Consider the following 21,511-nt stretch of genomic DNA (forward strand, 5'->3'; position numbering starts at 1 on the left):
CCAGGCCCTGCCTCTGGACAGCCCCCAGCCCGCCTCCCCTCCAAACCAGGTCCCTTCCTCAGACCTGCCCCCAGGCCCCTGCGGTGGGGCCTCCTCTGGACCACATCTTCCACCCTCCAGTTCTGCTCTAGCCCTGCTACCACTGCCTCTCTTTCCAACCCCGTCTTCTCTGAAAATGCCCCGGAGCCCCCACTCCCAGCCAAGGCCGCCCGTCCCTCTGGGCTGGGGCATCACGCTTGGCCTCAGTCATGGTCACTTCAGACGTGTCTGCACAGCTGGGCCGGGTGTTACCCCTGAATCCACAGCCGGGTCTAGGGGTCAGGATGCTCTCACCAGCTAGAGCCTAAACGAGAAGGCCGAGGAGATGCTGGGCCTCAGTTAAGCAAGGGGTCACCATGGGGGCAGCACCGCAGCGGAGAAGGGGCCCTGGCAGAGAGGCTGGGGCCATGGTGCTGGGTTCGCAGGTGGCGGGAGCCGGCGCTCACCGTGGCCCTCGCTCTGGGAGCACCTCCTATGTGTTGGGCACGCGGCTGGACTTCACGTGTGCTTTTCATTATTTGCTTTAAATTGCACACAAACAGAACACTGATATGTACTGAAATATAGGAAAGCTGTTAATACAGCAGATCCCAAGAGGTCTTATCACAAGGAAAACATTTTTTAAATTTTCTTTTGGTTTCTCTTTTCATTGTGTCTCCATGAACTGATGGAGCTAACCAAGCTCATGGGGGTAATCATCTCACATACATGTGAGTCAGACCACCGTCGTGTACACTTTTTAAACCTATACGGTGATGTATGTCAATCATATCCCATAAAAACTGGAAACAGTTATTTTGTCTATTCTATAATATGGTTGGGCTCTGGGAATAGTAGCTGAGGTGGGCGGGGGGCGCTGGGTCCTGATGCCGGCCGGCAGCACCTTGTGGACCGGCTTCCAACAGCGCCACCTGGTGGAAGGGGCGGGAGATGCGGTGGGTGGAATGTGACCCCACCGCCCATTCCCTCCCCACTGGGCTAAGTGAGACAGACGCGGAGCTGTGGGACTCTTGGCGGGGGCGGGGGGGGGGGTCTCCAAAGGGAAGTATTGGTCTTCTTGCTATCAGGCATGTATGTCTTCAATGATACACACATGAAAGGTATATATGTGTGAAATATACACACAGAGACATACACACACACACGTATATACACGCATACATGGGGCACCTGGTCTCTGGAGCCAGGAGGATGCGCCCGATGAAGTTCCTGACCCAGACAGTGCACAGCTTGGGAATGTCAGGAGGGCCTGGGGCCCCTGACCATCAGCCGTGGGCCTCTGGTCTCGCCTCTCTGGGTCCCGTGAGCTCACAGACCGCAGAACCTGCCAGTTATGGAGTGTGGGACTCACGCCATCAAACGCTAGCCGCTGCCTGGCTTGAGCCTAACCTGGGGCTGTGAGAAGGGGAACCTTTCAGAAATCCCTTCCAGGAAACGGGGGTTCCTCTGCAGGTGCCTTGTTCTGGCCACGCTGGAACTGGGAAGGAAAGCTGGGTGGGTGGAGGGGAGAGGACTGCGGCCTCCCCGGCCCTGGGGGGCGCTGACTGTGATGAGTTCTGAAACGCACCCGGCTGTTTTTAGCAGCCTGGCCTCTCTGCAGTCTGCAAACCAACAGTAGGGGTGTGAGGTGCGCTGTGCAGGGGACCCTGCCCGAGAGCGAGGCCGAAGCCATGCCTGCCCCTTGCCCCTGCTGCCCGCGCCCCGCACCCCGCGCCCCGCACATACCAGCCGGCGGATCTCCCGCTCGCACTCCTTCTTGATGCGGGAGATCTCCTCCTGGTGCAGGTGGTACACGCTCCTGATCTCCGCGGCCTTGACCTTGTCAGCCTGGGCGACCATCGTCAGCGCCTCCTCCACCTGCTTCTTGGCCCCCTTGAGCTCGGAGATCTCCTGCTGCATCCTCACCTTCTCCACCTCGAAGCCCTTGCGTGCCTCCTCCTTGGCCTCGGACAGCAGCACGGCGCGCACCTTGTCGGGGGCGCTGTCACGCAGGGCGTGCAGCAGCGCCCGAAGCCGCTGGTTCTCGCTGTCCTTGACCTTGGCGACCCGCAGCAGCTCAGCCTCGTGCTGCCGCAGCAGCGTCTCCCGCAGGGCCTGCAGCTCCTTCATCTTTTCCTCGTGCAGCTTCGTCTTGAGCTCGGTGAGCAGGACGGCGCTCTTGTGTTGCTCGTGCTCCCGCAGCTGCCTGAGCTCCTGGCTCTTCTCCCTTTCCACCCGGCTGACCTGCAAGACCAGTGCAACGCCCACTGTCTGTGAGCCAAACTCCACGTTTGCTGAAACCCAAGTGCAAGTTTTGGGAAGGCGGTTTTTCTTGCAAACTTGGGAGCGACCGTCTATTCGAGGGTGGCTCATTAAAACGTGGCTGGACAACGGAGTCAACCCTTGTCGGTGGACAGCGGGAACGTGCACCCAGAGGCGTCAAGCCTGGAAGCCCCCCTGGCCCGGAAAGTAAGACCGCAGACACACGGGCCCCGGAAACCTGCGGTGCACGGGAGGGTGAAGCCCTCACCTCAAACGAGTCTGCCGAGGAATGGGCACAGCCCGTGGGAGCAGGGCGGCTTCGGCCCCTCCCCCTTCAGCCCAATAAAGGGAGGTCTCGCTTACCTTCTGTGACACTCTTGGCAAATGGAGAAACCGATCTAGGCAGCTGCACTGTCTGTCTACATGATGTCTGATGTCTAGATTTGGGGGGACACTCAGTGTTTTATTTACTGAATGATTTATTTCCATCCGAAAGCTCTGACCTCGGCTGAATGACCCCACCACACACCATGTGGCATGAAGCCGGCGCTCAAACTCTATTTAGGGAATGAAAGAATGGCTGGGATCCGGATTTGCCCCGGGCCTACGTGGGGGGCGAGGGGCAGACAGTCAGGAGGAGCCCGGCTGGTGGCACACCTGAGTGCACAGCCCTGCCGCCCGTCCCCAGGCACCAAGGGTGCCTCCGCTTCCTGCCAGAACCCTGAGCAACGCAGCCCCCTACAGACCCCTCACACTCAGTGTGTCCAGAGGGACGCCTCCCTTCCCCCCACCAGCCTCAGAGGTCTGTGTTCTCAGTCCAGGCACCCCGAGCGGGGCTGTCATCCTCGGCTCACGTCACCCCAGTCCCGTCAGCGAGCGAGTCCTGCCACCACCACCTGCAGGGTGCACCGCGTGTCTGTCACCTCCCTGGCCCCCCACGGCCCCCAGGCCTCCGCTGCCTTCTACCGCCCTTCCCCACCACCCACTCTCCACGGAGAGAGCTCAGGAAGCACGAAGCTCGCCACTCGGGTCCCCACGTGACCCTCTTCTCCGTCCGTCTCCCGGTGCATTCGGAATAAAAGCAGCACCATCCCCAGGAAAGAGGGCGCTACCTGCAAGACCCCGTGCCACCCACGGGGCACATCCTTGCGGGAGAACGAGGCACGGGCCGCGGCCCCGCTCCGCGGGGACTCACGCCCTGCGCTTTCTGTTCTCTCCCCGCAGAGGCGTGTAGGCTCTGACCCCACGACCCTGGACGTGCGCCTGCTGCCACCCTCCTGGCTTGCTCTGCCCGGCCCGGCCCAGCTTCAGCCCCGAGTGGTCTCCCGCGGTCTCGGGCGGCAGCCTCTGCAGCCTCGTGGGGTCAGGAGCTCCCGGGCCCACTGCAGCGACCCCATTACTTTGTGTCACTGTCTCCACAGCAGTCGTCACTGCCGAAAGTGCCTTATTTCTCTCTCTGTGGCTGAGCCGTCTGCCTTCCCTGCGGGGGCCGTGGCCACCTTGTCCTCTGTTATTTCCGCCTTTAGGGCAGACCTGGGACACTGACTCCCTCAGCTGGTGCACCCCGAGGGGCAGTCCTATTGTCCAGTGGGGTTCGGTCCCGAGCCTTCCCTCAGGATGGCTCAGACCCTGCAATGCTTGCAGAAACTCTAATAACCGGGGCCCCTGACAAGTCCCCAGCGGCACACGGGGCACCGTGAGCGCCGGCCCGGCTGTTTGGGTTTCTGCCTGGAGAACTGGGCTATTGCTGAAAGCCTCGAGCAGACAGATATTTATTCATCTTCCATTTAAGTGAATCTCCCTTTTGTCCAGTTTAAATTGAGTTCAAGACACCCAGAAAAGCAAGATTTGGACGGGCGGTATTTCTCAGTCGTGTGGGCGTGGTGACTCTCTAGGGGAGCCCACTGGTGCCATTTCAGAACCTGCTCAGGCCGGGAGGTGCTGCCGTCCCTACAGCGGGTGGGGTGCGGAGGGTCGGCAGAGTGGGTCCTGAAGCTGGACGTGGTGGAGTCAGAAGCACCACCCACGTCTGAGATCCAGAGCCCAGCTCCTCTCCCCTTGACGGGTGACGTAACACCCACCTTCAGGACACCCTCTTGGATGGGAATCAGCAGAGAAAAGAAAAATGACGTAGCATGTGTCATAGAGGCGTGTTTTGTGTTTTGCTTTGTTTGGAGCAGAGAGAGAGACATCAGCAGAACAGTTCAGGGTTAGATGGGGTTTAACCCCGACTCTGAGCTAAGCTGTGTGCAGTGAAAACGGAGACTACGCCCGCCTGCGGTTACCCTTCGGTCCAGTGCCCGTGACTCTGCTGTGAAACAGGTGTCTGCCACAGCCCACATCAGATTTGCACGAGAGGCCTGGCTAAAAATGAGCCGACACGGGGCCGGCCTCCCGGCCTCCGGGCCTCCAGGCCTCCCAGCCTCCCTGCCTCCGGGCCTCCCAGCCTCCCGGCCTCCCGGCCTCCGGGCCTCCCAGCCTCCCTGCCTCCCTGCCCGTCCCCGCAGCAGCCCCGATGCTGCTGGAGCAATTGGCTCTGACAGAGCCAACAGCACGGCTGGGCTCCCTTTGGAACCCCTGCCTCCACAACGGCCACCGTGGTTACCGGAAGCTGGAGAGGAAGGGATCTGGCAGCTGAAGGAGAGGAGAACAAGCAACACGAGTGAGGGTCCCGGGAGACGCTCTGGGGCTGGAACTGGTGCTCAGCTGGGCTCGCTCACTTGCAGTTCTGAGCAAAGGCACTGACCACGAGGACCAGTCCGGTGGCCTCCTGGGAGCCCCGCCAGGAGGCGCCCGTGAGCGCACTGGTACTTGTCTCTGCCACGCGCTCACTGTTCCTCTCCTCTCTGAGGCTCCGTCCACTAAGGGGCGGTGAATTCCTTCCCTTAGTGTCTGGGCCGAACCGACAATCTCCCCTGGCCACGGAGACCAGCGATGGCGGGCATGCAGGGTGTGCACAGGTGTGCAGCTCCAGTGGGTGGAGGGGGGAAGGGCTCGTGGCCCCAAATAGCACTGAAAATTGAAGATTGACCAACATGACCCAGGTCCCTGAGCCCAAACGGCTCTCCATGACACAGAGCTTTTTAGGAGCTCCCAGCAGCTCTGTAATAACCTCGGCCTCACTGTACCCTCCTCAGAGGCTGGAAGTAAGAAAAGCACAGGAACCTGCTTGCAGACCATAAACTCCTGCAAATAAGCATCAGTTTTTATCATTATCTTTCAGCACATTTCCCCCTTGCTGCCTCGTTCACAGGCTGGCCTGTCTCTTTTCCCTCTCAGAGTGAAGTTCACTTTGGTAAGGGGAGGGGGCAGGGGAGTCGGAGGGAAGAGGGAGGGAGGGGGGAGGGGGAGGGGGACGATGGAGGGAGGGTGGGTTTGTCATCAGGATTCCTCCTTCATGTGGAACCCTGTCTGCTCCACAAACCTGCATGTGAATAAACAGCTTCTCCTCCAAACTCCAAAGTTCTCACTGAACCTCTCCTAGAAATTAACCCACAGTCTCCGATGCAGAGAAGACTTTTTCTGGGCAGAGACCCTTCAGGCAAGTGGGTCTCTCCTTGACCGCGTGGCAGCGCCAGGAAAGCTTTAAAGACACGGGCGCCTGCACCTCACACCCCAAGATGATGACATATTGTCATGGGGCAAAAGGGGGGGCCTGGGCCTCGGGGCTCCTTTCACATGTCCTGTCCAGGTGAGGCTGAGGTGAAGCCAAGGAGGAGAGTCGTCGTGGCTCCACCCCTGGGGTCCAACACGAAGTCTGGGGAGAGCCGGGGGGGCTGCGGGAACCCCAGGAACTCGGCACCAGGCCTGTTAGGCCCGCCGGTCACCCCAGAGAGGCCCCAACACACACACACACACACACACACACACACCATGCACAGGCACATACGTACACCTGTCCTCACACATGTACATGCGTGTACACACGCAGACGCACCTACATTCACATGCACACACGGGCTGTGGAACCCTAGCTGCGGTGTGCTCTCTGGGGCTGTGAGATATGTGAGAAGGACAGTTAAGACCAGTTGTTCCGCAGCATCCAGTAAAAGGGTTGAGGATGCCCTCCTCCCACTCACGTCTGCCCGCCAGCGGGCCCCGTCCCGTGAGGCCCAGCGAGCCCCTCTGCCAGGTGAAAACAGACGGCAGCCGACCGTACGGACTGGCTGGGCGTCCGGATGTGCTTCTGATGGATGCCCAGGGTCAGCCCGTGGCGGAGGCCCTGGTGCTGCGGCCCCGTGTGGAGTGGGCGTGATGGGGGCTGGACCAGGGCCCAGCAGGCCACCGCGGGCCTGGGACTCTTCAGGGGCAGAGGAGGGGGGTCCAGACAGCATCAGGGCAGACCTGAAAACCGGACAAGAACAAGAACCTTGGGGCTGGAGACGGGGGGACACTAGCGAGTCCCACATGGGGCCGAGGCAGCCTTTTCCCAGCGGGTGGGGCGCCGGCACGGCGGGACCCCACCCAGCCGACTAGCCAAATGGCTCAGACCTGCTCTTAGACAGAAATGGCCCGGGCAGCTCACAGGTCGGCCGGTTCAGCAGCGGTGGACACCACCGTGCTACCGTCCTTGGTCAAGACTGGCTTCAATGCTCAGGCCAGACCACAGCCCCACGAGGATGGACCACGCCCGGCTCGTGACCAGCACAGACCTGACACAGAGCAGGCGTCACAGGACAGGGTGGCCACACGCACAGTCCTGACCAGGACGTCCCTGAGAGTGACGGGCAGTCGTTATGCCGGAAAGACAGAGCCTGGGGACACAGTCCTCCACCGGCAAACTGCTGAACAGAATGGACATGCTGTTTGTCAAGTGTGTCAGATATTATTCGTGAGAAGAGAAGGTATCAGAATCAAATCGCGTTTAGGAGCTGAGATCGTGCTGTTGCTGATTTAAGTTGCAGAGAGAAGGTGCATCTCTTTAATGGCAGCGTCGGACCGGCCACGGGCGGGCCCTGCACTCCACGCTCAGTGCCGGGCAGCAGGGTGCGCCGGGCACTGCGGCCTAGAGCTTCGTGCCTCGTGGTCCCAGGGCTCTGGTGCGGTCCGTGCAACACCCGCTCTGGGTGGAAACGGCCACCACTTGTAACGCCGCAAACATTTGGAGCTCTCAAAGGCCAGTTAACAAACGTGCGGGGCCCTGGAGACAGCTCAGGGGCCTACAGAAGTTTAAGCTGAATGGATAAAACAGTGCCCTGGGAGGGGTCCTAATTCATTGCTCACGAGCGATTTTTAGACACATCACTTTTCTACCAGCAAGGATGTTTTCCCTCCTTAAAAAACTAAAAACAGAACTACCATATGACCCAGCAATCCCACTACTGGGCATATACCCAGAGAAAACCATAATTCAAAGAGACACATGCACCCCAAGGTTCATTGCAGCTCTATTTACAATAGCCAGGACATGGAAGCAACCTAAATGCCCACCGACAGACGAATGAATAAGGAAGATGTGGCACATATACACAATGGAATATTACTCAGCCATGAAAAGGAATGAAATTGGGTCATTTGTAGAGATGTGGATGGATCTAGAGACTGTCATACAGATTGCAGTAAGTCAGAAAGAGAAATACAAATACCGTACACTAACGCATATATGTGGAACCTAGAAAAATGGTACAGATGAACCGGTTTGCAGGGCAGAAATAGAGACACAGATGTAGAGAACAAACGTATGGACGCCAAGGGGGGAAAGTGGCAGGGGGTGGTGGTGGTGGGATGAATTGGGAGATAGGGATTGACGTGTATACACTAATAAGTATAAAATGGATGACTAATAAGAACCTGCTATATAAAAAAATAAATAAATAAAAATAAAAAATCCAAAAAAAAAAAAAGGATGTTTTCCTCTGTGGTCTTACTTCTAGAAACATTATCTCCTGCCAACCTCCAACGACTGCTGTACAATCGGGGTCCATTTCAGGAACAGACACTCGAGCAGAACCCGCAGCCCCGCCCACGTCGGATGGTCTGCTTGGTGTTGCCCCTCCCCCTCCCTGGCCAGGTGCCCTGGCCCAGGTGCGGGTTAAGACGGGACAAGGGCACAGTCCCACTCCTGATTCACGCGTAACAGAGCTTCCCTCTGAATAAATGGAGGCGACCCCTGACTCCCCAGGAGCCTCATGCTTCCTGGCGCTGTGAGTTGCCTGTGGTCTTCCGCGTGTCGGGCCAGGTTCCTGAACACTTGGTCCTGCTTCTTGGTCTCCCAGGTTATCGGGGGAGGGGGAGGCATTCTTCCTCTGGCTCGTTATTTTTTTCGGTGTGTTCTCTTCTGCAGTGTTTTTGTCTACAGGGTCCCAAGTGGCTCTGTCCACAGAGGCGAGAAGTCGAGGTCCGCGGCCTGCCCCCTGGAGCTGCTGCGAGAATGTAGCATTCCCGTGGAGGGGTGGGGGGAGGGGTCTCCCACAGGAGTTTGGGGCATAACTGGGATTTGCAGATGTGGATATCACTCCCGTGTTATCACACCCGCTCGTCTCCAGGGCCAGGGCGGCCCCAGCCCCGCGTGCACATGGCCTCCTGCTGCTGGCACGGAATCCTCCCGCTGCTCTCTGCCTCGCCCTCTCGGCTTCCCCGCTGTACCCCCTCCTCTTTGTGAAACAGGCAACACGCTGGCATCTACATCACCCACCTCACTAGCTTTGGAAAGACAATGACCTTCACGCTTTTTTCGCATGACTTACGGTAACAAATATGCTGACCTGGTGACCAGGACATACCTAGTCTGAAGGCAGCTGTCAACCAAGTTCATGGTCCCCTGTGGGTCTCAGTCTCTCTCCAACGTCCTGGTCCAGACGGTACATTTTTAGGCCCTTCCCACCTGCTGGCCCTCCGTGGCCTGACCCCGAGGCCACCTCTCCTGACGCCCTTCCTGGCCGCCGGTTGCATTACGGGAGCCCCCTTAGTTCCCACCTTCACTTCCTCGTTTTCCCTGTCCCGGCTGGTTTAAGGCCACCTCTCCTGGGAGGCCCTCCCTGATTGCTGAACAGAGCGACCACACCACCGCCCAGCATGTCGGCTTGGAGGCTGTAACCCCGCCCGGCTGCCCAGTTCCTGTTTCTTGCATGTCTCCCTCCACCTGGACGTGGTCCTGGGGGCAGGGTGCTCAGTACGTCCTTCCTGAGTGGCCGTCCATGGCCTGGAGCTGGGGGGTGGCTGGACTTCAGCACAGGGTTCCCCCCACGGGGTCCCCTCCTCCCAGTTAGGACTAGTGTGTTTCGTAACAGCAGGTGTAACGCTTGGGTGTGTCTGCTCTGTTCCTCACACACGGTTCCAGGCCAAGCTGGGGGCACGGCTTGTAGGAGGGACCGCGGGGTGCAGGCAGCAGGGGCTGCTCTGTGCCCAGCCTAGAGCCGGAGCTTCCTTGAGCCTGTGACGGAGACACAGGGGCGTCATGTCGCTATGATTCTTTCTTCTTTCCACTTCAAGGATCCCAGTACTTCCCCCCCTTTAGTACAACGTGGAGTTAACTTGGACAGAGCTTCCGAGAGGCCTCTCCCTTGCAGCCTCTCCCTGCTAAGCTCCTCCCTCTGTTCAGAAGGGTCTCCATCCGAGGTGGTCCCACTTATCTCCAGCGCCCTGGCAGCAGGAGAGGCCTGTTTTCATTTAAATGATTTCATTCTTTGCTGTCGAGTCTCCATTCCTGCATGTCCCCCTCCGTGATGAACTAACCGTGGGCCTGAAATCCGCAACGCTTAGCCCGCGGCTGCCGCGTACACTGGCGTCTCTCTGTGCTCCACAGGGACCTTCTTGACCCTGGAAACCGCAACCTGCAAGACGAGGTGTTGAGTCCCTAATAAGGAAGAGGAGGCAGCTGGCGCCTGGTCCTGAGGCCGCCTTCCCCACCCCTGGGGCATGAGAGCCTCCACCCCTGTTCTGTCCAGCCCCTTGGGGGCCGGGGAAGGGTCCCTCCGGCCGTCCACCCACTTCCATCATGAGGTCCAGAACCAGGCCCTCCTCCTTGGGTGCTGCAGGAGCATCTGGAATGTGCTAGAAACTGGACGGAAGGCTCCAAGTCCACGGAGCTGGCCGCACAAATTTGTCCTGAGGTTGTAACAATGACGTTAACACATGCGAAGACTTCAGAAGGGTGGCGAGGGTGGACGTTGTTAGCATTTGCCGTGAAGGTCGAATGCGCATCTTATGCCCCACTTGGCCAGGGCGCAGGCACCACCAACCCACCGCGTGTTTGGGGTAAAGCGTCCGTCTCTAGGCTGCGCAGACAGAACCGAGGAGATTCCCCGGGAGCTGCCTGTGGCCCTGTTGCAGCCCTGCTCTCGGCTACAGGAGGAGACGCCCTCCCGGGAGAGGCTCCAAGGGTAACACAGACGCATCTTCTATTTACTGGACTGACGGCAGGGAGAGGAGGGAAACGCAGGCAAGAACCGAAGAGGAAACACGGCAGGCAGTTCCCACGCCGTGTGCGCCCTGCGCTGGGAAGGAAACCAGGCGCTGCTCCCAGCTCGCCGCCCACCGGGGATGGAGTGATGGAGACCCAGGACCCCCACCCTGGGTGCCGCGTCAGGGCCACAGACCACCTCCCGTGAGCTGAGCCCCGTCTGAGCCCATATCCCCATGACAGCGGCCCTGTGGGATCAGCGCCATGGCTCTCGGTCTCAGGGAGGCCCAGGCCTCCTGGTGGGTGTGGGGCGAGGCCGGGCTCGGACCCAGGACCGTGCGGGGGAAATAAGGGCGGGCAGCAGGTCTGCCAGCTTCTGGCTCATCCACCTTCAAATCCAAAATGACAGCACGTGCTAATGCCGGGCGGCAGGGACCTGTACACACGCGTGCGCACACGCACACACGCGCGCACACACACACACACACACACACTTCTTAAAATCTAGAATGTTGGGACTCCCCTGGTGGCGCAGTGGTTAAGAATACACCTGCCAATGCAGGGGACACATGGGTTCGACCCCTGGTCCAGGAAGATCCCACATGCTGTGCAACAACTAAGCCCGTGTGCCACAACTACTGAGCCCACGTGCCACAACTACTGAAGCCTGTGAGTCACAACTACTGAAGCCCGCGCGCCTAGAGCCCGTGCTCCGCAATAAGAGAAGCCACTGCAGTGAGAAGCCCGCGTGCAGCAGCAAAGAGCCAACACGGCCAAAAATAAATACAATTAAAAAACAATCTAGAATGTTTTAGATGATGTTTGGCTGGGACCATGCAGGTCTGGCTGGGACGCACCAGTGGGAGCCGGGAGGCCAGGCGGGGGCAGGTAATGACACGGGGGCTCAGAGAACGTCCTCAGGTCTCGCGGCCGGGCCTGCATTCCTGGTCTGCCTGTACCCCTGCTGCTCCTTTCCACTGCCCCCCGCACCTGCTCTGGGCCGGCCACAGGCCCAGAGGCTGAGCAAAGAAATGAGGGGTCGTTACCTACTACACCACCTGGGTGTGTCTTTCTGCAGGAAGGCAGCGCTCCCCGGGATGGCACGTCCCGCCTCGGCCCCGGGGCACTGTTCCCTCCAGCCCAGCTCCAGCTCAGCCAGGAGGCGGGGGAGAAGACAGGGGTGGCAGCAGGACCAGGGGGACTGGCAGCTACCCTGTGGGGAGGGAGCTCTCGGCAGCGAAGCCCAAAGTGGAGGCTTCAGAGCAGCCGGGGCTCGGAGAGCTCAGTTCTGCAGAAGGTGAGGCCATGGGCCTGTGGGGTTTTCCCTCTCTTCTTTTTTTTTTTTGCGGTACGCGGGCCTCTCACTGCTGGGGCCTCTCCCGTCGCGGAGCACAGGCTCTGGACGCGCAGGCTCAGCGGCCATGGCTCACGGGCCCAGCCGCTCCGCGGCACGTGGGATCTTCCCGGACCGGGGCAGGAACCCGTGTCCCCTGCATCGGCAGGCGGACTCTCAACCACTGCGCCACCAGGGAAGCCCTAGTTTGTACTTCTTAATCTCCTATCCCTATCCTGACCCTCCCCTTTGCCCTCTCCCTACTGGTAACCACTAGTTGGTTCTCTACATCTGCAAGTCTGCTTCTTTTTCGTTATATTCACTAGTTTGTTGTATTTTTTAGACTTCACATATAAGTGATGTCAAATGGTATTTGTCTTTCTCTGTCTGGCTTATTTCGCTTAGCATAATGCCTTCCAAGTCTATCCATGTTGCTGCAAATGGAAAAATTTCATTCTTTTTTATGGCTGAGTAATATTCCATTGTGCATATATGTTCCACATCTTCTTTATTCATTCGTCTGTTGACGGACACTTAGGTTTCCTCCATATCTTGGCAATTGTAAATGATGCTGCTGTGAACGTTGGGGTGCAGGTGTCTTTTCAAATTAGTGTTTTTGGTTGTTTTTTTTTTTTTCAGATATATACCCCGGAGTGGAATTGCTGGGTCATATCGTAGCTCTATTTCTAGTTTTTTGAGAAACATCAGTACTGTTCTCCGCAGTGGCTGCAGCAATTTGCTCTCGTGCCAACAGTGCGCGAGGGCTCCCTTTCCTCCACACCCTCAACAGTGCGCAAGGGCTCCCTTTCCTCCACACCCTCACCAACACTTGCCATTTGTGTCCTTTTTGACGATGGCCTTTCTGACAGGCGTGAGGCGACGTCTCACCGTGGCTTCGATTTGATTTCCCTTAGGATTAGTGATGTTGAGCATCTCTTCATGTGCTTGTTGGCCACCTGCACTTCCTCTTTAGAAAAGCATCTGTTCCGTTCTTCTGCACATTTTAAAATCAGGTTGTGTGGTTTTTTGATGTTGAGTTGTACGAGCTGTTTATATATTTTGGGTATTAACCCCTTATTGCTCATAACATTTGCAAATATTTTCTCCCGTTCAGGAGGTTGTCTTTCAGGGTCTTGTGTTTTCAACAAGAGTCACAGGAAACTGTGATGCACAGTGAGGTCTGGAAACCACAGCCTAAGGGGCCTTAACTAGAAAGAACCACAGGCAGAGGTAAAAAAGATACCAGAGTCCTTTTCTAGCCGGGGAAACGAGGGTGCCTGTATGAAGGAGCGCTGACAGGCTGGTGCGGCCAGAGCAGCCGCACTCGGGCAGCAAGCCCAGCCCAGCGTGGATTCGACGTGGATCTGAGTCCTGGAGCTTCCGACTGCGTCCACCTCCCTGAAGGGCCCTCTGCACTCTCATGGGCCCTGCTGTGGTCACTGTCACACTGCAGTCACACACACTCTTGCACGTGTGGTCCAGGACATGCAGACAGGGGTGTTCTCCGCAGGGCTGCTGCATGTGCTGGACCATGTGAGTGGGATGAAGGAAACCTCGGGAGCTCCAGCCTCCCAGACACACGGTGAAGGGAAGAAGAAAAAGGGACTCAGAACCGTGTGTCATTTATGCTTTAAAAAGAGACACACAGGTGCGTTCAAGAAACTGTAACTTGAACCCCTCTGGGAGGTGACCTGGGGTGTGGACCCGAAGAACAGAGGCTCCCTGATGCTGGGCCTTTTCTTCTCTTCCTTTGGAGTTTTGAACCAAGAGGTTGTATCATCTTCTCAAAAGACAGTAAGTACACCTTGTATAAATAACAGGGCCTCTGACGCCAGGCCCAGGACTCCTGTCTGCCACCAGGGAGAGCTGCGAGCTCCGACCCGGCCAGACTCGGCCTGTTGGCCAGCCAGGGGCCGGCACACGCCCCTTGGGCTGCCGCAGGACGGATGGGTTTTGATAAAGCTGCACGTGGAATACGTACGATGCTGCTGTAAATGGTGGACAGAATCTAGAGATTCGGGCAGAAGTACTATTACTTAGTGATTTCTATCACGCGGCGTTTCTTTGCGTTGAAAAGACAATTGCTATTATATTTTTACCCAATAAAACAAAGAGTTTCATTATCATTAGGTTCCTAACAAGTCAGCCCCTCTTCTCTTCCATCTGCAAACAGGGGAGGGGGAGGGCCAGAATGATGTCCGAGGCTTGGCCTCGCAGCCCCTACAGTCTGGTCAGCACAAGATGCTCGGAGCGCTCACGTGCCTCTAGGGCGCAGAACAGATGCTCTCTGCGTCCGGGGACAACTCGACAACTCTCCATCCCAGGCCACTGATGTTGGTGCCTTTGCCCCGTGCTCCAGCCAGGCAGCGTGTCGGGGCCCCCTGGGCTGTCCTTGCTGGCTCTGCGACCACCTGGCACACAGCAGGTGCTGACACCGATGCTCTCCAACTCCCTGGGTCCTCACCACGGACACTCAGCAGGCTCTGACTCTCCTGCAGGCCCAGCGAGGTGGCCTGGCCACGGGAGCGGCCACGTGGTCACTGTGACAGCCGCCTTCTAGTGTCCATACTGGAGGCCCTGCGCCCGGAGCTGTCTCTGTCCCCTTTCACAGAGCAGGGGACCTAGGAGGGAGGGAGGTGACCAGGACCAGCCCGCACGCTTTTTCTGTAACGGGCCACGCACGTAGTATTTCAGGCCTGTGGCTCAGATGGCGCTGCTGTTACTAAGCTGCAGATGATGTGTAAACGAACGGGCGGGGCTGGGTCCTAACGACTTACCTACTAACAATGAACTCTGAATTCCATATAGTCATCATCACAAAATACCATCCCTCTTGTGATTTAACCAGGAGGTTGCGAAGCAGCTGGCCCCCGCCTCCCGTGACTCCCTCCCTGACCGGGCCTCCTGGGAGGGCAAGGCTGCGGGGCCCTTATGCCGGCCAGACCACAGCCAGGGACCTTTCAAACCCTCTGGGAGAGAAGCCCGCCCTGGTGTTCTCCCCTCCCCACGCCTCCGTCTCCCCAGATTTTCTCTTCTTTGCATCTCCTTCCCAAGAGCCCATGTACTTCCTAGTGGCTCCTGGGTGGGAAGCGAAGAGAGGATGGAGGTGACAAAGAGGGAGGGAAGCGTGGGAGGGGGAGACGGCCCCCCAGGCCTGGCCTGGCACTGAGAGGGGAGGGCATCCTCTGACCAGGACCCCCTCAGCCGCAGCACAAGCCCAGCCTTCTCTGCAGGCTGCAAGGACCCCCGAGGGCTGGGTGTCGGGGCAGGGGGTCATCACAGGGCTGCCCACTGGGGTCTGGGACCGACGCTTCCAAGTGGGTCGGTTAAGAGAGCTGCCTCCCAACACCTGGAGGCCTTGAGCCCAGGGCCTGGCTGTTTGCTTTGGGGCTGTTATATTTGGGTGAAATTCCACTGTGAACAGTTCAGGGGGAAGCGGCACCGTTCCAGGGACGGTGTGGTTGGACAAGGCCCCTCGGCCCACACGCTGAGGACCAGGGCTGCTCCCGCGGGTCAGGCCCGTGTCCGCACACCCCTCCAGGGGTCTGGAGCCTCCTCCCCGGCGCTGTCTATGCTCCCGAGCTGCCTTGAGAGCTGCTGGGACCCGGAGACCACCTGGGCTGGCACATCTGCAGAGACCTGGCTCCACCCCGCTCCGGGCGAACCCTGGGGGCCCAGGAAAGCGTGGAGAGGCGGTGGGCGGCGCGGGGGGCCCAGGAAGGCGTGGCGAGGCGGGGGGGGGGGGGGGGGGGGGGGACGCGGGGGGCGGCGCGGTGGGCCCAGGAAGGCGTGGCGAGGTGGGGGGGGCGCGGGGGATCCAGGAAGGCGTGGCGAGGCGGGGGGGGGGGGGGCGCGGGGGGGGCGCGGGGGGCCCAGGAAGGCGTGGCGCGGCGTGGGGGGGGCGCGGGGTCCCAGGAAGGCGTGGCGAGGCGGGGGGGGGGGGCGCGGGGGGCGGCGCGGGAGGCCAAAGAAGGCGTGGCGAGGCGGGGGGGGGGCGGGGGGCGGCGCGGGGGGGCCCAGGAAGGCGTGGCGAGGCGGTGGGCGGAGCGGGGGGGGCCCAGGAAGGCGTGGCGAGGCGGGGGGGGGGGTGCGGGGGGCGGCGCAGGAGGCCCAGGAAGGCGTGGCGAGGCGGGGGGGGGGGGGGGGGGGGCGCGGGGGGCCCAGGAAGGCGTGGCGAGGCGGGGGGGGGGGGGCTCGGGGGCTCAGGAAGGCGTGGCGAGGCGGGGGGGCCCAGGAAGGCGTGGTGAGGTGGTGGGGGCGCGGGGGGGCGCGGGGCCCACCTTGCTCTTCTCCTGCTGCAGCTCGATCTGGATCTCGGTGAGCTTGGCCCGCAGCTCCTCGTTGGCGGCCTGCAGCGCCGCGAGGACCTCTGCCTTGTCCCCCTTGCTTCGGCCGCCCGCACCCTTCTTGGACATTGTGAGGGTGGCCCGAGGGGCGCTCAGGGCGGGCCGCTCGTCCGGGCTGGGCTGTGCACGCCGAGCTGGGCTCCGCTACATTTTCTCAGTCACCTGGAGGGGAAGCACACCTGGTGAGCAGGCCTGAGCTCGGCGCCGCGGGCAGGGTGGGCGGGGCCACGCTGGCTCCTGACTGCCCGCCAGGTCACAGCCCCGGGCCGCAGGGGCCTTCTGCGCTCTGCACAGCACCCCTGACGGGGACCCCCCCAAAGCTAGAGCAAGTCCCCTGCCGCACATGTGACCAGCGCTTAATGAATGTTTGCTCTTTGCCCCTTTGGAATAAGACACCGGGGGACCCAAAGTTAAGGCCCGCCTTTCATACAAGGGTGTGTGGCAGCCTGATGGGAACAGTGGGTTAGAAACACCAAAGGGAGTGGCGGCTGGGACCCCTGGGCCCCTCCACGGGGCCTACAAACTTCACCTCGGAAGGGGTGACACCCTCAGCCCAGGTGCCCGAGCCAACTCAGCGGGTGAGCACGTGCCCTGGGCCCCCCCGGGTGCCAGCGCCCCGCCCCAGGCCGGCTCATCCAGCACCCCGCCCCGTGCCCGAACCTGCTGACCCCAGGCCTGGAGCTGCCCCTCCCTCCTCCTGTGTCCTCGCGCCGGCGCAAGTGTGGGAACTGGGTGCATCTCCCAACTTCGCCTGGATGAAAAAGCAGAGGCAGGCTGAGCCCTGCTCTGCACTCATTCCCCGCGACACCCCGTGCCTCAGTTTCCTCACCCGCACAGAGAGATACAAGAGTGCCCCCAGTGTCCCCCAAGGCCTCCATCCTGTGCTTCAGACACCCGTGCTGAGGTGCACAGCGGGTCCCGTCCACCTGGTGAGGCTCTTCAAGGCCTGGTCTGGGAGGTCCTGGGGGACCACTGGCCAGGAGCTCTGGGTGGGGGGCCGTGCCGTCAGCCAGCCCTCAGCCTTCTGTGAGTAGGGACCTGGCCCCATGGCTGCCCTGCAGTGTCCCCAGGCCCGGTCTCACAGCGACTCCCCTGGACCAAGCCCCACCCTCCCTACTCCCCCCCCCCCCGCCCCCGTCACCCTCTCCAGCCTGTTCTCCACGCCGTCTCACGGGCAACTGTGCCAGGACCCAGCCCCCCGGCCCTACCCTCCCGCCTCCCCGTGTCCTGCCATCGCAGTGAATTCCCAGCGCCTGTGCGAGCTCCTCCCCAACTGCTAGTTACTCGATGTTTCTGAAAATGGTCTTGTTATTCTTTACTGATTTTTAAATGAAACTCTGCAGGCCGTTCCTGGATAGAGAGCAGCATCACCAGCCGTCTAACAGGTAACCAAGGGCAGGGTAACATTGAGGGAGACGCTGGAGGTGGGGCGCCCCACTGGACGGCAGCAGAGGGGCCCTCCGCGCCCCGCCCCCAGCCAGGCCCCGCCCACCCAGCCTCGGGCTGGTCCCGAACACAGTCCACCTTTATTTCCTCCCGAGGGCTCGATGCAGACGGCGTCAGCTCTGGCTGGCTCAGACCCCCAGGGGCCGAGCGGCCTCCACCCTGGCCCCGGCCTCCCAGCACCGAGAGCTTTCGACGCAGTAATGGATCTTCAGCCCCAGCCTGGCGTCTCCCTAAAGGCAAGTTCACAGTTTCCTCCAACATCCATTTAGGCACAAATACGGTAAGTGTCTTGACCTCGTTATTTATGGAAATGAGTGTGGACAAAGTAAATCTCCCCAGAGCCCGCTGGGAGCACGTGAGGGGTCCCACTCGCCCACACCCGAGGCAGGGCGTCCAGGGCCTCTCCTGCCCGGGCCACGCCCGTCCTCCGGGGGCACTCTTCAGGGCGACTCCCGGGGAGCAGCACGGGGGTCTCCCCCTCTGCCCCGCATCCTATCTGTACTGAGCGCGTCCGCTTTGGGCCTTTGGGGAGTCGGTGCTTCGGTAGACGGGGTCACCACACTTCCCCACGGGCACCGCTGCCCACGTCAGAGGGAAACGGGGCTCCCGTGACATGGAGGCCACGTGTGCCCGGGCGGCTTCAGGGTCCCCTGGTCCCTGTTACGTGCTTCTCTGCACCCTGTGGCTTCGCCGCACACACACCCACACCCACAAAGCACATAGTCCTACGTACGTAACACATACTTCCATGTCCTTCCTGCCACCCCGGGAGAAAGAAAGGGCGGACGGAGGGGAGACAGAGGCTTTGGGAGTGGTGAGGTCTCGGCCAGCGCTGCGAAGCCCTCCACCTCGGGGATGCCGGGGGTTCAGCTGGCTCGTGCCAGGGCTGTGCTCTCGTCCGAGGAGGCCCATGATTAGCCACTGGGAGCACAGGCCTGGGGCCGTCTGAGAAGGACACCACGGGCACCCGCTGGACAGGGCCCTTGTGGCCACCCTGTCTGCCCAGCGTGGGCCTGGATCCGCACGGGGGCTGCATTCACCAGGGCTCAGCCCCACCGCTCTCCGTCAAGGGCTCTCCCTCCCTGGCTGAGACCCTCGGGCCCGTGAAGCCCAAGCTGCCCACCCAGGGTGGGGCCCTCACAGCAGCTGACGGGCCAAGGGCCAAGCGCGGATCCTGCAGGGATGGCGGTCACAGGTCGCAGCAGGCGGGGCCGCCTGCACGGAGACTGGATGCTGGGCGGTCAGGGTGGGGATGGGGGGGCGTGCCTGTCCCTCCCTCGGGGAAACTGGAGCAGCTCGCTAAAGGCAGACACATCCGCGGGGGCTCCACTGCCTGCCCCCCTTTCTCTCGGCCACCTCCCATGATGGGGCGCCCACGCTAGGACCCACCCTCCCAGCACCTGCTCTCCTTTCCCGCCAGGCAGCCCCACCCCTGAGCCGCAGGCAGCCCTGCACACGCCGCCCCAGCTCTGACAGCTCCGCATGGCCACTCACGAACGTCCACGGAGCCCTCTGTGGCCTCGGGGCCCAGCGCATGGAAGGCCTCGGGCTCTCCTGTATGCTCTGGCCGCCGGGTGGGCACTCCTGCCAGGAAGCGTCACTGCCCTCTGGAGGGGTCGGAGCAGTGCTGTGCCAGCCCTACCACCAGGTCTCGGGTGGGCCGGAGCCGCCCCTCCACGTGGAGCCACAGACCACGCTGTCTGAACCTCAGATGTGGAACCGCCCCCAGACTCAGGGTCAGGCCTTGGGTCTCCCGCCCGCTCAGTTCATGGTTGGGAGCTGCGGTGCTGGTGGGAAGGGGAGGGGCGATGTCCGACCGGCCATGCGTGGGGCGGTGACCAGGCTGCAGCCCGCCTGATACTCACTTAAGCACCCTCAAGTCACTCTGCTCCCATAATTGGAGTCTGCGTCGCGGTGCCGGGTGCCTTAAATCTTTGCTGTTGAATCAGACCCTCCCAAATACGAGTGTCGTGTGCCTACATGGGAGGCCCAGGGGTGCAGGAGAGGGGGTGGGGGATTTCACCAAGTCCTCTCGTGCTCCCTGCACCAACCCAGCTCCCACTTGAGACCCAGACCAACCGCGTTTGCCGCGCTTTGGTCAGAAGTTGTTAAATTATCGGATCCACAGCGCAGTCTGTCCGCCTCTGTCTTGGGGTCTCCAAGGAGGTAATAAAACAAGCAGAAGAGGTCTGTTCTGATTTCTCTGAAGAAGTCATTTTGTGTTGGGAGGGTTGAGAGAGGAGACAAAGCTCGCGGTCCACGAGTATGTCTGTACCATGCAACAGTCGCCACGGGAAGCCGGTCCGTATGCCTGGCCCCCACCTGTCCTGCCGGCCTCCATGCAGCGTTTCTCCACGTGGAGACTCCGGGCTGGTGCGCCGCCCCCGACGTGCGGGAAGAAGGAAACCGCCAACAGGCAGACCGCAGCCGGGGTGACGCCCCAGGGACGGGTGAGCGGCCAGGGTCATAACGGGGTTTTGACCTTGCAAAGCTGGTCGTATTTACATGGACTCTTTCTGGGTTAAGCGGTTTATCTACGGAGAAGAAAGGATGACCTGATGCTTCTGATCTTGTCAATTCCATGGAAATCCAAGGTGCGGGAGGGTCAGAGGCACCTGTCATATCCCACAGCGACCTCCAAAGTACAGGCCACGGGACCGATGGCCGGAGGAGGGGGCACAGGTCCAGGCCCCGGTGGCAGCGGGGCGGACACACAGGGCGTAGGCTGTGGGGCCCTCAGACCGGGCTGGGGTGCGGGTTCCAGGCGCCTTCCTCCCCAGGCAGGACCCTCACCTCACCGCGAGCCTGGCAGCAGGGCTGGCGAGGGTCTGTGGCTCAGAGCGGACACATTTTACTCCCTGGAACAGGCCAGCCATGGGTCCCGGAGGAGCCCTGAAGAGACCCCTTTCCCATTAAAATTCATTTTTCTTGGAAAACATCAACATCCCCCAGAGAGGGAAATCAACTGGTCATGCAAGGCTGGATGTAAGTGTTGATCGAAGACTCTGGCCCACGCCTGGAGACCTCCAGAAAGAGGAGTTTTGCTTGGGCGGAACAGGGAGAGCATGGGGCAGGCGGGGAAGCCCCCAGCAGGGCCCGGCCTCCAGGAGGTGGGGCTGGGGAGTAGCACGGGCTCCGGGGGCTGCGGCGTGGCGCAGGGGCGCAGGCGGCGGCAGAGGGCTGCCCAGACAAGAAGCCCGGAGGGCCTCCACCCCTGGCCCCCCCATCGCCGACCCTGGGAACAGCGGGCCCCTGAGCGTCCTGGGGCCTCCCGCAGATGAGGGGCGGGGAGGTCCTGGGGGACCACTCCGAAGGGCTAGCGGGGCAAAGAGGCTGAGGCTGAATCGACTTTTCTAGGGGCCAGAGGCAGAGCTCAGGAGTCCGAGGGGCGCGCACGAGGCTGCAGCGTGAAGCTTCATGGGGACCAGGGACCGGAGCAGCCCTGGTGCAGCCACGCCAGCCACAGCGCCTGTGCCTGCAGGACACGACCCGGGGAGCGAGTCACGTCGGCCTTCGGTCGAGCGCCCGAGTTCCTGCACCCTGAGCCCCTACCCACGCACTCTCTCTCGTCCTGAGGTCGGAACAGCTCTGAGCAAACGGGGCAGCAGCCCCTCTCCTCCCCCGCCCAGCAAGGAGGCCTCTGCCATCCTGCTCTGACCCCAAGGAGGACACGGCTGCCCAGCACAGGGTTTTCTCGGCTCAGCAAAAGGCCCAGAGAGGCGGCCGCGCACAGCACCCCATCAAAGGGACTTTTCTGGCAAACCT

At 60.9% G+C, this 21,511-nt stretch overlaps 1 protein-coding gene across 1 annotated transcript in view; it reads right to left on the reverse strand.

Annotated features, from left to right (window-relative positions):
- Positions 1–16,369, reverse strand: part of JAKMIP3 (Janus kinase and microtubule interacting protein 3) — a 44,373-nt gene extending 28,004 nt beyond the window's left edge. Inside the window, exons 1-2 of the mRNA XM_060033512.1 lie at positions 16,235–16,369; positions 1,765–2,262 (exon numbers count right to left, since the gene is read on the reverse strand). Coding sequence (XP_059889495.1) covers positions 1,765–2,262; positions 16,235–16,369 — 633 coding nt within the window. The remainder of the gene's footprint in view (positions 1–1,764; positions 2,263–16,234) is intronic.
- Between the last annotated feature and the right edge of the window lie 5,142 nt (positions 16,370–21,511).

Source organism: Delphinus delphis, chromosome 16 (assembly GCF_949987515.2).
Source record: "Delphinus delphis chromosome 16, mDelDel1.2, whole genome shotgun sequence".
Classification (NCBI taxonomy): domain Eukaryota; kingdom Metazoa; phylum Chordata; class Mammalia; order Artiodactyla; family Delphinidae; genus Delphinus; species Delphinus delphis.